At 42.0% G+C, this 16,792-nt stretch overlaps 1 protein-coding gene across 1 annotated transcript in view; it reads right to left on the bottom strand.

Moving 5' to 3' along the window:
* LOC118850941 (stonustoxin subunit alpha-like) overlaps positions 1-16,792 on the bottom strand; it is a 28,010-nt gene that overhangs the window by 5,331 nt on the left and 5,887 nt on the right. Inside the window, exon 3 of the mRNA XM_036760554.1 lies at positions 898-1,022. Coding sequence (XP_036616449.1) covers positions 898-1,022 — 125 coding nt within the window. The remainder of the gene's footprint in view (positions 1-897; positions 1,023-16,792) is intronic.

Here is a 16,792-nt window from a genome sequence, read left to right as displayed (position 1 = left end):
AGCAGTTTCTGACTCTTCCTGACACATGAACCATAACTGTGCATGGGGTTTTCTTGGCAAACATACTGGAGTGCTTGCCACTTACTTTTTCAGTGGATCCAGTGGATCCTTTTGTCAGGCAATCAGAGGTTAAGTGACTTGCCCAGGGTCAGACAGCTAGGAAGTGTCTGAGGCTGAATTTGAACTCAGGTCTTCCTGACTCCAGGTCCAGTGCTCTATCCACTGAACCACCAGCTTCTTCTATTCTAGGTGCTGGTAAAGATCAAAATCCAATGTATATTCAAAACAACCTGCAGTGCTTGCCATTCTCAAGGAAAAGTGATAAGACTGCTGCCCTTCCACCTTTCCCCAATCCTTCATTCTGAACCATCAGGTCTACCATTGTACTTCAAGTCTGCCTTTCAACTTAATTTTAACTAGATTGGTTAATACGCACAAACAACTCAGATGTGTGTGTGTGTGTGTGTGTGTGTGTGTGTGTGTGTGTGTGACAATATGCATTCCCCACCTCCCAACACTGTATCTGATGCAATTAAGACTCAACCCCTCTCTGGCTAAAGGTGTTTTGTTTTTTTAAAGCTCAGTCTTCTTCTTGTTTGGTCTTTGGAAGATTACTTCTTTTCTGACCTCCACCCTTCCAGGATGAATGAGCCCCTCTCATCAGACATCTCTCATCACTCCTGGCTAGGGTGTGCCATCACATGGCATCTCCCATCAGAGCAAAGTGATCCTGGTGGGCTCTAACTGGGAGAAAAAAGGTGAGACCCTCTAATCCCTGAGACTTTGTCTGAATCTGACTTTCTCACACTGATCATTTTTCACCTAGAAAGAAGTCTTTTCTAAAACTGCCCTCTCCTGACATCTGGAACAAGGCCACACATTCAAGAGAGTAATTACCAGGGATGGAGGTATCTGAGCGACAGTCATACAGTGTCCCCAGATATAAGGGTCGACCAAGAGCTGGGATCTCCACTGGGGTCTTCAAGGTCAGGCGGCTTGGAAGTTCTTTCTCTGCTGTTTCCCTGAGGAAAGAAAATTGAGGCATAGGGCAGTTATCAGGGAACTCACTTTCCAGGAGGCTCCAACCATAAATGCTCCATTGCTTAGGGACCAAGATTCCCCAATCTCTGTTAGCCTGGAATCCTGCAGAAGGTAGTGACTGTCCTGGGATGGAAAGACATCATTCTTGTATGGAGGACACAAAGGAGCAAGACATCATGGAGTGAGCTGCTCAGCTTAGAGAGAATCTGAGGAATGAGTAGTCAGAGGGCAGAGGCAGAGCTAGAGAGGAGCCCAAAGGACCAGTTTGGTTGAGGGGAATATATACGTATGTGTCACTAGAAGGTTTGCAGAACACTTTACAAATATTATCTCAGTGGGTCCTCACAACAACCCTGAGAGGTGGGTGCTGTTATCATCCCCATTTGATAGTTGAGGGAGCTGAGGCAAACGGAGGGCACATGACTTGGGTCACACAGCTAGGTAGTGTCTGAGCTTGAATTTGAACCCAGGTCTTCCTGACTCCAGGCTCAGCCCTCTAACCACTGTACCACCCAGCTGCTTCTAATGTGAGAGGAGATAAAAAGGCTGAGTTGGGTTCACTTTAAGAGGGGAAGAAGGCTATCTTTGGTGGAGTCAGACTTGAACCCTGGCCTTGCCTTAGTGCCCAAGGCATCAAGTCCCTAGGGTATGGGGAGCTGGTAGAGATAGTCATACTATTGTGTGAGCAGCAGTTCTTGGCCCTTATTAATGGTTTATGAAAAGCTGATCATCAGCATAAGCAAAATGCAAATAGTCCCCAAAGCCTTTGGTTCTTCCAAGCCACCCAATCTTTGCATTCAGACTCTGGAGCCATGGAATTCTGGGATGAGTACTCTAGGCTGGGTACCAGGATTCCCTGTAGCCTCAGATTGTTCTGACTGATGCCCTGAGGATCCATCTACACAAGCCATTGTGGTTTATGGAGGGGAATGGAGGGATCAGTAGATGAGGGCCTGCTAGGCATCTGAATTGGAGCTGCTACCTCTGAAAGATCATTATGACATGATTCCAAGTGATTGTCAACCTGCCTCTGATTAGCAAACCAATGACCTTGGCCTTCTTCCTCCACCTCAAAGCAAGACATGTGCCTAGCAGCAAGGGATTCTTCTTCATTATGTGGCTTTGTGATGTCAATGATGAGACCCCCTGGGGCATCCACCTTCCAAGCCCTGACAGCAGGGTCTTTTTCCTTTTGGGTCCTACTGGACCATTGCTTCTGAGCAGCCCACTCATTTGATTGCAAAGCAGGTCAGACCCTTTCTAAGGGTTTGGTTCAATTATCCTGGGGGAAAGGAATCCTAACATTTAAGAGGGTCCTGAACCACTTCCTAGACCCTTCTGAGGGAGCAAAACCCTTTCAAGGCCCAGGAGGCAGCCTATAGGGAATGGAATAAGGGAGGGCTGCAGAAGGTCAACAACGCCTAATTCTAATAATTGACTCACTGTCATCATATTCCCTGGGCTCTCCCTCTCCTGTCCTTCCCTTGGGCAGCTGGCACCGTTGAATGCTGGAAGGGCCTTTTAAAGCATCATTTCCATCATCATCCCCATGACAATCAGCATTATGTGTCCCAGCTTTGAGAAGCTGTATCTTTGATAAATCAGCACTGCCCTAAGTATGGGGTGGGCTCTCCTTTGTAGCACCATCTTAGATCTGGCCTCCATGAACTCTCCCTCCTTTAGGACACATGGACGATGTTTAGAGTTAGGCCAGTTGACCTTCTGCAGCCCTCCCTTATTCCATGCCCTGTAGGCGGTCTCCTGGGCCTTGAGGTTTCGGCTCCCTCAGAAAGGTGTATATAATCCAGGAAAATGGTTCAGGCCCCCCTTAAAGGTTAGGATTCCTTTCCCCAAGAATGACTCAGCCGGCTGTTTCTTAGAAAGGTTTGAGGGACCAAGGTGTAGACATGTTAGGAAATGTTTTGCTTTTTAATGCTATGGCAGAAGGGAAACCCTTTTTATTCAATTATGGGCAAAGTCAATTCATATGAAATGAAGTGGCTTTCTTAGGTAGAATGGTGGCAATGCTGCATCTCTGAGTGCAGGTAAGAGGGAGCTTTCATCAAGTGTCCAGAGCAGAAGGGGGCAGCCTTTCAGTAAAGCCCTCTATACTGGGGCAAAAATGGGGTATCATTGCCCTGTTGGGGCTTCTAGGGAGACAGGAATGTTAGATGCTCGGCCAGGAATCACTGAGTGAGAGGTGTCAGAAGGTGAGATTGGAATAAGCCTAAACAGGGCAGTTGCTACTGGAATGTCCTTCCTCTCCTCTCTTTATGCTGTTATTGTTCAAGGGTATCTGTGTCTTCATGACTCTATTTGGGATTTTCTTGGCAGACTAAGGAATGCTTTGTCATTTCCTTCTCTAGCTCATTTTACAGATGAGGAAACCGAAGCCAACAGAGAGAACTGACTTGTTCAGGGTTACACAGCTAGTAAATGGCTGAGGCCAGATTTGTACTCAGAAAGCTGAGTCTTCCTGACTGCAGTCCTGGCACTGTAACCACTGCACCACTGCCTCTCTTTTTAGAGCCCTCCAAAGTTTTCCCCTGGGTTCAGTATCTCTACTGGAGTGATTACTCCCCTGGCCTCACACAGTCTCCCCTTCCTCACCATCTCACTCTTCACACTCACCTTCAGTTGGTAACTGGTTCTTGTTTCTGCTGGCAGAGACCCCACTCCTTGAAGCTGTTTGTACTCTGGATCTATGGCTTCTCTCTATTTCTCCCTGGAAAGTCTGTGTCTCTGTTCCCTCAAATGTCTCTGGAATTCTCTTGAACTGACTCTCCAGCTGCTGGGGGGTGTGTCTACTGCTCTATAATGTACAACTTGGGCAAATGTGGCCGGGGTGGGGGGGAGGAGGGTGGGGTTGTGAGTTGTAGGCGTGAATCTTTGCTCTCTTCAGGGGTCATATTGCAAGAAGTGACCTCAGACAGGCCTGGCTCCTGCTGCCTTGACTGTTGGCACTCTTAGCAATTTAATACTGGAAGGACCAGGTGTATCTCCTGATTGACACAGGGATTTTCAAATAAATTTTTATTGTTTTGCTAAATTTCTCCTACATTTCCAAAAGGACTTAAAATATTGACTAGCAGAAATTATGGTTTTACTGCAAAATTTAAAGGTCTACCCTCCTATCTCTGTCTTATTCACGTTAGGGATAAACAATAAATACCTTTCATGAATTGAGGAAGGTGAGTTCTTCCTTCCCTCCCTGTAATTCCTGCAGAAAAAGGCTTTTACACTCCTTAAAGAAATAATCCCAGAGGGTATAATGTCTTAACTGCTTCTTAACACATACCTAATCATCTGTGACTCTATCCAGTGACTATCTCCACAGAACTGAGGATGGAGGAAGCGAAGCCTCCGTCTCTTACATCTACAAAACCCCATCAGGTAAGGCAGATTGGGGAGGTAGAGAGTTGACTGAACAGTCAGCTGGGTCTGGGTACAAGTGTTCTCACCATCTGATATTTAGCCACCTCCTCCAGACCATGTCCTGGGTTCATTCCCTTCTCTCCTCTGTACCTGCCCAAGGGTCAAGATTGGCCTGCCATATGCTGCTGCTGAGCCTCTGGCCAGCCCTGAGTGCCCTATTCTGCTTCCCCCTCCCACAATGTAGAAGAAGGGATAGACTGAGATTTTAAGCCCCTCAGTACTTTAACTTTTTGTTCAATTTCTGTCCTAGGAAATAGATCTGGGTTTGTTGTTGTTCATCCTTTTTTCTCACAGAGGACCAATGGCATCATGAGGTGTCTTGAGATGGTCTGGCACTTAACCACCTTCTTCTTGTATTTTTTTAAACTAGATCAATGGTTTCCATTGAGGTTAGAGATTTCCAATGTGGAATCTCCTTCTCCCAGTAAAAGTCAGCACCTGCTCTGCAATTCATAGCTTCAGCACATTTCCTGGGGCACTGAGAAGTTAAGTCACTTACCCAGGGTCCCTCTGTCAGTACATGTCAGAGATGGGTCTTGTGTGCTTCTGCTAGAATTCCTTGTGTCCTTGTTCCCTTGTTCCCTATCTGTGAGGCCAGCTCTCTACTCACTATTCTACACTGCCTTTCATTTCCCTCTTTTGAGTAAGGCTACGTATAAAATGGCACTCATTGTTCATAGATAGTACAGTGTTCTAAGACCAAAACATATAGATTTGTGACAAATAATTTTGTTCAACTTTTACAAGATTGAAGGAAGTACAGGATTAGGAATATGTCTTCTTTCCTTTTTATGCCCCAAGAGGAATGTCCCAGATTACAGTATGTAACAGAATTATTCCTCGATCAGCCTGACATAATTTTGTCTATAAGAAGTCTTATTAGAGTCCTAATAGGGGCTCAGGGATTCTTTGAGGCCTGAACATATGCTTGAGCTTAATAATAAAAGCTAGGTTTTTACCTGTACAACATCTGCCTTGTGGTAAATATGTATTTGACAGCAGTTGTCCACAACAGGAACTCAGAGAGCAAATGTTTCTCCCATGACTTATCCCAATCTTATGAAGACTTTGGGAATTTAAGAGTAGGTTTGCAAGACCATGTTCAAACGTTGCTTGACACCCGTGTATGTGTGCAACCAGCCTGCAGCAAACGGTGGTCTAGAAAAGTGCATGTTGTTAACTTGTACAAAAAATCAGACCAGCCAGTGATCAGTAAATAAGTGAGGCCTTTTATTCAGGGTGGATGAAAAAGAATCAGGCAAAACTTTTCTCCTCACATGTCTCCCTTCCTCTTCCTGAAATTCTCTTCCTGGTAGGGCATTCTTTTGGGTTAAACATGGCCTTCTCCCTGACATCCTCTTTTAGATGACAAATGATTTATGGGCAGGATGATAATACTGCAACACTGATACTTCTGGAGGAGTTACGGGTGAGCGTTTTAGATGACTTTATTTTCTGACTGTAGAAATGCGACAGCATTAGGACCATGGGTTCCTGTTGAAGAAGGGATGCTTTCCTGGCCAAAGTTCATGGAGAAAAGGACAGACAGAGGAGCTTGGGGGCACCAAAGGTAAACAACTCAGGTGTCAGTTTCACTGGGACAGTGACCGTGCTGGGGAGATGACACTGTATAGTCAGAGAATCCCCTTGGGCCCTACTTTCAAATCCTCAGGCATGAGGCCTATGCTGGTAAATGTTTCACAACCAGCTTTTCAGGAATAAAGTACCTTTGATAGACTTTTAAATTTAATCTACATTATTAACATTTTCTCCATGACTTTTAGAAGTCTATACAAACAACAAAACAATAAATCAAACCCAGACTTTTAGGGCTTTTTAAAAAAATTAACACCTGGCTCTGGGGAGCTGGTGAGACCTGGCTCCAGGATGTATCTCTGCCAGGCACAAGGTAAACTCTTAGGAAAAGTTTTATCTCCCTACGTCAGTGTCTGATAAACTAGTTCACACTAAAGAGTGAATGACTGGGAACAGTTTCCTGGAGAGAGAGATGTCCAAGGTCACCTGACTGATGGACTGACTGGGTCCAAGGTGACTAACCAGGAAAAAGGGATCTTAATTGGGCAGAAATCACTCCTGTGGACTAACATGTAACCAGCTCTTAATTACTGGATCTTTGGATTAACTAGACCTTTGCTCACTCTATCTCTCTCTGTCTCCCTTGGTACTTACCTCCCTTTGCACCAATTTCCTCCTTGCTCCCCTGACCATTATATCCAAGCTCCTCCTTCCCCTTCCACTAAATCCTTCTCATAAGTGAGTCTTCCTGTTTCTCTCACCTTGTAAGCTGCACTGAACCTTTAAGGCCCTTTTCACATGGAGCAGTTTGGTGATGAAAAGAAAGTAAAGGAATTTGTGTGTAAAAGAGAAGACTTAACTGTTAAGGGAGGTAAGATATTGCCAGTGTTAACAGATGAAACTTTGGATACCCAAAAGGAATATGAAAAGAACTTTGTTTTATTTAATAAAAACTCTTGGAGAATGCACATGTGAAGGAATTGCTTTCACATGGAATTTGAGCAGTTTCAGGTAGAAAGTTAACTGTGGCATCCATGTAAAGTTCTCCAAAGTCTCACTGGATCCTGCCATCCCAACTAGCTCTCTTCTACCTGGTGGCTGAAATTCTTGAAAGACTTTGTTCCAATCAGTGTCTCCACTTCCTTTTTTCCTATTCTATTCTTTTTTAGCATGTAAATTTTTTTTACCTTGAACTCAAGTACTAAAAAGAGGAGCATTTCAATATATGCAGCAAAAAAAAAAGAGACCCTTGGATCTGGAATTGTGAATGTCCATTTTATACTGCTATTTTTAGGAGTACACACAGTTCTCACTTTGTGTAAATTTGCATTGACTTCATTTAAAGAATTCTTTTTATAACACCGTGGAGTGTCCTTGTCATCTCTGCAGTAAAATCTCTAATTACTTATTCATTAATTGACCTTGTAGTTGATAACATGAAGGCTCTTGTGAGCCTGGTTAATATTGACCAGGCCATGAAACTTGGATTACACCTGGCTGAAATAATTCAAACCAGTTTCTGAAAATGTACTGCTAAGGCCCAGCCTCTGGGCAGAGTATTTTCTCCCTGCAAGCAGACCAGAGCTTTTGAGATCTCATCACATATCATCATTATCCTTTTTTGAATACTGCAAATTAGATGTGAAGTCTACCATTAGTCACCCTGATAGGATCTGAAGGATCCTCTAAGTCTCATACCCAATGTGGGTATTGACCTGAATGAGGGGACCTTGGCAGCAGTCATCCATCATCCCCAGTTGGAACAGCCTGCACAGAGCTGGCTCTTCACCCTTTTCCTAGACTCAGACAATCTGGGCTCTTTCCTGTTTCTCTGATGGTATTCTTCAGGGGAGAAATAGGGAACTCCCTAATACCATCTCCTCCTTCCCTCCAAAGTTGAATATTTTCTCCAGGCAAGAAAAGAGCTTCTAATGATCCTCCTGGCCTGATTCTGTAACCCTGAATCAAGCAGCCCATTCAGAGGACACCCATGTCCAAAATGCTTCCAGTGTAAGGTCATCCCAGACTGAGTTTACACCTGGCCTTCCTAGACAGCTAAATACACTCTAGGTTATGGGATGAGGTCAGGAGCACCCCACACCTGGAAGGTCCTGTCAACCCAACTCATATGAATGATACAACTCCTACCAAATGTCACTTCCCCACTTCAGATGTTTGTGGGTATTGACATGATTTTAGCTGCAGTCCTGCAACCCTGCTCAGATGGATGAGTAGGTAAAATACAACAGGAACTCCCAACTGGCCCATAGTCATTGGTAATCTCAGATACTGAAAACTCTTAGGTTAGTATTTTCTGGGATGGCAGAGAGGGAGTGGGGCAGCTGGGATTTTGAGGGGATGGGTAACCACCAACCTCCTCCCCACAAGAAAACAGTCCAGGATTGGAATAGTCAGAGGAGGGAAACCTCATCAGGAGTGGACAGCCTTCAGTTCAGGGAATCTGAGAGATACATACATTTGTTGGATATAGTTTGCATTCAAGGCAATGGTTCTGGCAAGCTTGGTCTCTGAGGGACTGGGTTCAAGTCTATCCTGCTGGTCCTCAGGCACAGGCCTTCTTTCCTCAGTGTGCCATTCCTGGTCAGTGCTTGTTTTCTGCAATAAAAATGTTTAGGAATATTTAGGCTTCATGTGTCATGTGTAAGGCTAACTCTTCTCTCTTACCCAGAATCCAGTATGGACCTGTGTTTCCTGCGGGGGCTCAGTGGTCACTCACTGAGTTCCCAAACTGTCCTCTCTGAAACTGTCTGTCCCCTGCTCAAATTACATCCCCCTTGAGATTCCCAGGAGCCTGGAAGGCATTATCTCTACAATAAAATGCTTCTTCTATCCTCATGATTTAATGAAGCTCTTACGCTTCAAGGGTAGGGAAATGCAAAGAAAAAGAGACAGATGGAAAGATAAGAGTCAAAGGCTCATAGATCTAGAGGGACCTAGGAGGTCACATGGTCCAACTTTATTTAACTGTTAAGGAAACTGAGATCCAGAGAAGTTAGGTTACTTGTCCATGCTCACACAGCTAGTAAATATCACACAGGTTTTTCCATTTCCTCCACAATTCTTCTCTCTCTGAGTTTCAGATCAAATAACATAATGTCTATGAAATTGATTTGTAAACTTGTAAAGCCTTTATAAATACCAGCTGTTATTAGCAAGAGAAAGTGTGCTGTGGCCTCCAAATGTCTTCCCCACTGGCCTGCCTTGGCCTCGTCTTCTCCTCATGTCTGATGCAAAATCCCCAAATCACTTTATTTCTCTGGGTCTTAGGTTCCTCACCTATGACAGGACGGGTTTGAACCGGACAACCTGACTCCCCCTAACCATCCATCATGTGCTACAGGCAGCTCAAACGTGCTCAGGAGAGGTGACTATTGGACTTTTAGTATGAGCATCCCTCCCTCTCAGACTCCCTGCCCTTGGCTCCTGGGTCTGTCTCTGTTCTGAGGGTGAGTTACCTGCATTCACCTCCCCTTTTGTTTAGTGATCTAAGATTGGTGAACAAGTCAAAGTGTTTGATTGAAGCTTCCTAACCCCTGTTGGACTTTGCTCTCCTAGCCCCTGTTTTCTCCCTAGCTTTCTGGTGTGGGCTGAAGGGAAGGGAAACATCCTGGGAGCTGGAACTGAGGCTTAACACTGCAGCCAAGAGTGGGTAGGAGGTGGGTGAGTGGAAACAGCAGCAGCAGCTGGTATGGCAGCAACTACCCAGTGGCTACACATTCAGACCCAAGGAGATGAACCTGTTTCTTTCCTGTCCCTGTCCCAGTCCCAGGTGTAGGCCCTGTCCTTCCTTCTCCTCCCCAGCAGCTCCAGGCAGAGGGCAGGAGCAGAGAGTTGGAAGGGTGTGTTCAGACAGAGCTTTAATCACCTGTGGCTGTCTTGTACTCAGCAGAAATCAGGGATTCTTATTGCAATGGATGCTGTGAATGTTCAATAAATCTGCACACAAATCATTTTACTGATACCTTTTGTTTTTTCCATCACAGTGATTTCTGGATCTTATCCCCTCCCCCAACAGGGAGCAATCCCTTGTAACAAAGAAAAGAGGGAAAGGAAATAATTCGAAACAGTAACTTTGTCCAGTATGTGCATCCTTTTGCCTTACTGTATGTCTGTCAAGGGGAGAAATGCATCTGTTCACTGGGAAACATGACTATGTTTTGCAGTTCCTCAGAAGTGTTTCCTTCTGGCCAAATCAAAACTACATAAGCATTTGCTAAGGGTCGACTATGTGCCAGGTACTGCACTAAGCCCTGAGGACACAAAGAGAAGCAAAACATCCCCTGTCCTCAAAAGGCTTACCTTCTACTTGTGGCTAGAGTATGTGCATAAATAACTAAATAGGAGGTAATTAGAGGAAGAGAGGGAGTGTGGTGGAATGGAGATCAAGGTTCAAAGCCAGGAAGACCTGGATTTCCATCCTACTTCTGATACTAGCTGACACTGGGCAAATTACCGACTCAGTCAGTGCTCTGGGATACTCTTTTGTTCCATTCTTTTTTCCATATTTAAAAAATTTTTAACACTAGCTTTCAAAATTTGAGTCCCAAGTTCTCTCCTTTCCTTTGTACTGTAACCCACCCATTGAGAGGGCAAGCAGTAGGATGCCCATTATACACGCAAAGTCATGTAAAACATTCCCATATTAGGCAAGAAAAATAGAGTGAAAACAAAAAGCTTCAATACTTACTCAGAGTTCATCAGTTCTCTCTCTGGGGTTGGACAGCATTTTTCATCATGAGTCCTTTGGAATTGTCATGGATTATTGTATTGATTAGAGTTGGTAAGTCTTTTACACTTGATTTTGTGCCCGAAGTGGCATGAATATACGATGAAGTAATGGACACAAGAAGGCAAAGACATAGGGCGAGGCGAGTCGTATAGTCAAGCTATAGACCGATTTTAATGGAGTTACTGACAGTATTTTATACAGTTTAATTGCTGAGTCATCCAGACTTCAAAGAAGAGTACAATAAAGCATTGGTTAAGTTTTTTATCTCTTTGGTCTTGGGAGTGAGAAACTATTTTTTCCTCAAGGCTAACTAAATTGAAACATTTATGTCTGTTGCATATAGATAACCAGACTGAAACATTTCTGTCATCACCCATGTGGGTAATCAGCTACAAAGGCATGTTTTCTTTGCCAAGTCTTCTTATCCTAAAACTGGCCTTGCTGTGCATAGGTCCATTTTCAATTGACCCTGCCTTGCAGAGGTCTAAGAGGCCTAAACAGGATATAACTGGCTCCCCACATCTCCCCCCTTTTTATTCTGTAATTTTAAGTGGCTCAAACATTGCGTTTATAATCCTAAGGACACAAGGGAGACAAAAAATCAATATGACCAGACAAAGAATGTAAGGTAGTGTATGGAAAATAGTCAAAAATACATTATTAAATGGGTTAAATTTTTTGAAAATATCGATAATTGTTTTTGCTGCCACCTCTGGATCAATACTAGGAAGAGGGGCATTTCACTATTTCACCATTCCAATCAATCCCCCCCCCCGCCCTTTCTCTTTTGTAGACACTTCACCCTTATAGATACATGTGAATTCTTCCCCTTAACCATCACCCATTTAAGTAAATATGGGAAGGATTGATTGATGCATTGACAAATCAAAGGGGGCAGTCCCCTGTATGAATATAGATACATAGACTCAAAAAGAAATAAAAAATGCAATTGTCTCTTTAAGATTCAAAAAGTCTTTTCTTATGCAGCTGTCTGGCCAGGAACACCTTCAATGAAATCCTCTGGTCCTTGGTATCTGTTCTGGCCATCTCCAGCACAATATCTTCTTCTTCTTGTCTTCTTATAGGAATCAGCTTTCTGTCCATTCTCCTACAAGAGTCATCTTAGCACAATTTTAAATTACCATTTCTAATCTTTATAACCCTGATCATTTTTACAAACTCAAAATTTGAACCATGGCCAATTGTTGTATTTAAGAAATTCACATCAAAACCCAGTGTCTTATACTTCACATACATCCAATATTAATTTCCTCACTAGGAGGATGAGATGTCACTTGAGTTAATAACAGGCTTCTGTACACACATCAATACATTAAATTGTCATTTTCTAACACAATGCATATAGAATCTTAACTTGTTAGTCATGCCATGTTTCTTTGGTGGCATTTACAAAGTAAACCACAAACCGCTCCTTTTTTTTAGCATCATTAGTTGTAACAAAACTTTAGACAAGCATGATATTAGTCAAATAACAAAATAGCATTCTCACATTGCTTAAAGAACATTTACAAAGTGAGCCCTGCGTGGCTCCCGTGCATTTCTATCCTTGTTGATAAAACTTTACTAAGTTAGTACAAAAGTCCTTGAGTAACACTAATTCCAGAGTATTGTCATAAACAAAGTTTCTAGTTATTGCAGAATTCTTAGATATCACAAAGTTTCTTAGTCAAAAAGGTGTTGTAACAGAATCTCACATTGTTAGCAGTAAGAGACTGATCACAGGAAAAATACTACTACTCTTAGAATCCTTTTTATTTATTGCACATAAACTTGCAATTTCTCAGCAAGCCAAGTTCATTATTTAGAATTTACATAAATCAAACAAGTTCTTTTCCAGGGCTGATGAACTAGCCCACAGGGGTCTTGGAAATTTTACAAAATGAGGAGAAGTACCATGGATCTTAGGAAGGGGTTAATAGAAAAACCTTGGGCCTGTCTGCTATCATTTGCCTTTTCTCTGAGCACACTTATTCAAGGTCCAAGCTTTCTAAAAATCATGCAAAGGATTTTACAAAACTTTTCTTCATAAACTTATTTCCCTTTCTCAGAAACAGCTTACAATTTATTCTGATATTATTATTAATTTCTAAGTACTAAACAATTCTTAAATTTGATCACAAAACCTTTTCCACATAATTGAAGAGAAAAAAGAAAAAGAGAAAACTAAACATATTTTTGTAAATACTAGACTTAAGCTTAATTAACAATCTCACAAATTCCCTAAATGATAGCAAAACAATTAAAGATAAAATTTGGTAATTTATGATTTCCTAAATTACAACACTACAAAATATTATAATACATGGTCAATCAGAATGATTTAAAAGTTTTCTAACTCAGTACAATTCTTAGCTTAACAACATTTAGATTATAAAAGAAATTCCTTTTCTGATAACACAGTCTCAAATTTTATACATATATATTACTAGTATTTACATTAGTGATAATAGTCATGGTCTCAATCAGTAAATCACAAGAATTATGTCACAACCAATAAATCGCAATAGTTCTGTCACAATCAGTAAGTCTATAGGTATGTCACAATCGGTAAGTCTCAATAGTTATCCAATATTAACACAATAGAATTTTCTTGGAGCTATATAGTTAATAAATTTCTCAATGCCAAATAACAATATGCACCCCCTTTCTTTTGTTTTTCAATGTCTGTTTTTAAAACTTTGAGTTCCAAATGCTCTCCCCTCTTCCCTTCTCACCCACCCTCCCTAAGAAGGCAAGCAATTCAACATAGGCCACATGCGTATCATTATGTAAAACCCTTCCACAATACTCATGTTGTGAAAGATTAACTATGTTTCGCTCCTTCCTAACCTATCCCCCTTTTTTGAATTTTCTGCCTTGACCCTGGCCCTTTTCAAAAGTGTTTGCTTTTGATTACCTCCTCCCCTTGTCTACCCTCCCTTCTATCATACCCCCCTTTTTTATCTTCTTCCTCCTTCTTTCCTGTGGGGTAAGATACCCAATTGAGTGTGTATGGTATTCCCTCCTCAGGTCAAATCCGATGAGAGCAAGATTTACTCATTCCTCCTCACCTACCCCCTCTTTTCTTCCTAGAGAACCACTTTTTCTTGCCACTTTTATGCGAGATAATTTACCCCATTCTATCTCTCCTTTTCTCCCTCTCTCAATATATTCCTCTCTTATCCCTTATCCCTTAATATGATTTCTTTTTTTAGATATCATCCCTCCATATTCAACTTGCCCTGTGCCCTCTGTATGTATATGTATATATGTACATATATACATACATTGACACACACATATGTGTATACACACGCACACACAAACACACACACATATGCATATTCCTTTCAGCTACTATGATACTGAGGTCTCATGAATCATACGCATCATCTTTCCATATAGGAATGTAAAAAAACAGTTCAATTTTAGTAAGTGCCTTATGAATTCTCTTTCTTGTTTACCTTTTCATGCTTCTCTTGATTCTTGTGTTTGAAAGTCAAATTTTCTATTCAGCTCTGGTCTTTTCACTGAGAAAGCTTGAAAGTCCCGTATTTTGTTGAAAGTCCATATTTTGCCTTGGAGCATGATACTCAGTTTTGCTGGGTAGGTGATTCTTGGTTTTAATCCTAGCTCTATTGACCTCCAGAATATCATATTCCAAGCCCTTCGGTCCCTTAATGTGGCAGCTTCTAGATCCTGTATTATCCTGATTGTTTTTCCACAATACTCAAATTGTTTCTTTCTGGCTGCTTGCAGTATTTTCTCCTTGACCGGGGAGCTCTGGAATTTGGCAACAATATTCCTAGGAGTTTTCTTTTTAGGATCTTTTTGAGGAGGTGATCTGTGGATTCTTTCAATTTCTATTTTGCCCTGTGGCTCTAGAATATCAGGGCAGTTCTTCTTGACAATTTCTTGAAAGATGATATCTAGGCTCTTTTTTTGATCATGGCTTTCAGGTAGTCCAATAATTTTTAAATGATCTCTCCTGGATCTATTTTCCAGGTCAGTGGTTTTTCCAATGAGATATTTGACATTGTCTTCCACTTTTTCATTCCTTTGGTTCTGTTTTATAATATCTTGATTTCTCATCAAGTCACTAGCTTCCACTTGCTCCAATCTAATTTTTAAGGTAGTATTTTCTTCAGTGGTCTTTTGGACCTCCTTTTCCATTTGGCTAACTCTGCCTTTCAAGGCATTCTTCTCCTTATTGGCTTTTTGGAGCTCTTTTGCCATTTGAGTTAGTCTGTTTTTTAAGGTGTTGTTTTCTTCAGTGTATTTTTCAGTATTTTTGGGGTGTCCCTTTAGCAAGTCATTGACTTGTTTTTCATGGTTTTCTCGCATCCTTCTCATTTCTCTTCCCAATTTTTCCTCTATTTCTCTAACTTGCTTTTCCAAATCCTTTTTGAGCTCTTCCATGGACTGAGACCAGTTCATGTTTTTCTTGGAGGCTTTTGATGGAGGCTCTTTGACTTTGTTGACTTCTTGCTGTATGTTTTGGTCTTCTTTGTCACCAAAGAAAGATTCCAAAGTCTGAGACTGAATCTGTGTGCATTTTTGCTGCCTGGCCATATTCCCAACCAACTTACTTGACCCTTGAGTTTTTCAGCAGGGTATGACTGCTTGTAGTGTAAAGAGTACTTTGTTCTAAGTTTGAGGGGATGCACCATTGATTTCAGAGCAATTTCTATACAGCCAGCTCTGCCACACCAGCACTCCTCCTTCCTCAATAACCACCAACCCAGACCTGATGAAAATCTTGAGCAGGCTGTGCACTCCTGCTCTGATCCGCCACTTAATTCCTCCCAACAGGTGGGCTTGGGGCCGGAAGTAACTGCAGCTGTAGTTCTGTAGCTGCGCCTTCCCCCGCTGCCCCCGAGGGCAGTGGCTGAACTGCAAACTCTTTCCACTCTATCCCCCGAAGCTTTTCCCACTAACCTTCTCTGTTGTCTTTGGTGTTTGTGGGTTGAGAAGTCTGGTAACTGCCACAGCTCACTGATTCAGGGCGCTAGGGCCCATTGTGCCCTGTTCCTGGTCTGGTTGGTCCTGCCGCTGCCAGGTACTGAGCTCCGCTCCCCTCCACTCTGTGCATGATAGACCTCATCCAGTGACCATCCAGGCTGTCCTGGGCTGGATCCCTGCTTCCCTCTGCTATTTTGTGGGTTCTGCCGTTCTAGAATTTGTTCAGAGCCATTTTTTATAGGTTTTTGGAGGGACCTGGCAGGGAGCTCACGCAAGTCCCTGCTTTTCAGCCACCATCTTGGCTCCACCCCTTATGCACTCCTTTTTAAAATTATTCAAATATACATTTTTAAGTTCCATTCACATTTTTCTTGGGAAAGTTTTACACAGTTTGGAATCACCTATTATAATCAGGTTGGTTTAAAATGTGCTGGGCCAGTATTCTAACTGCCTCTTTTGGCCCAGGTAAAAAGGAAGCCTAAGGAATTTGAATCATTCCTGACAAGGTATAGTCAGTTTCCCCTCCAGGCAGAGGGGGTTGACAGTTAGTTGAACAGTAATAATAATAATAACTCACAATAACCAATATCTTTATCATAGCTAATATCCATATTAGACTTAATAGAACCTACCCATGAATCTAGCCTGAAAGGTGGGAGGACATAATTCCTTCTCTCTCTCTAGAACTTTATTGGTTTTTAACATTAAAACAGTAATCCCAAAAAACCTAGTTAACAATCTTACAAGTTTCGTAAGTCCTGGCTGAATCGTTTTAGCTGTGACCTTCTATTACCTAAAGGTAAAGGTAGGAATACCTGGTTTTCTAAATGGCAATTGTAAAACGTGACAGGGTTAGCAAGGCTGAGAAAGTAACTTAATCAGTTTTACACAATTGTTTTCATTTTTTAGTTTCAACAAAATTCAGATTAAAAATTTCTTTGTTAACACTATTTTTAGCTCACAGCATTCACTCAAGTTTTACAATATAGGAGAATTTTACTACAATTTAGAAGTACAATAATAGTACAAACAGAAAAATTTCAGATGGCATTAATTGCATTCCCAAAT

This window comes from Trichosurus vulpecula, chromosome 5 (assembly GCF_011100635.1).
Source record: "Trichosurus vulpecula isolate mTriVul1 chromosome 5, mTriVul1.pri, whole genome shotgun sequence".
Taxonomy (NCBI): domain Eukaryota; kingdom Metazoa; phylum Chordata; class Mammalia; order Diprotodontia; family Phalangeridae; genus Trichosurus; species Trichosurus vulpecula.
The sequence above is the reverse complement of the archived record's forward strand: the minus strand, read 5'-3'. Positions and strand labels throughout refer to the sequence as shown.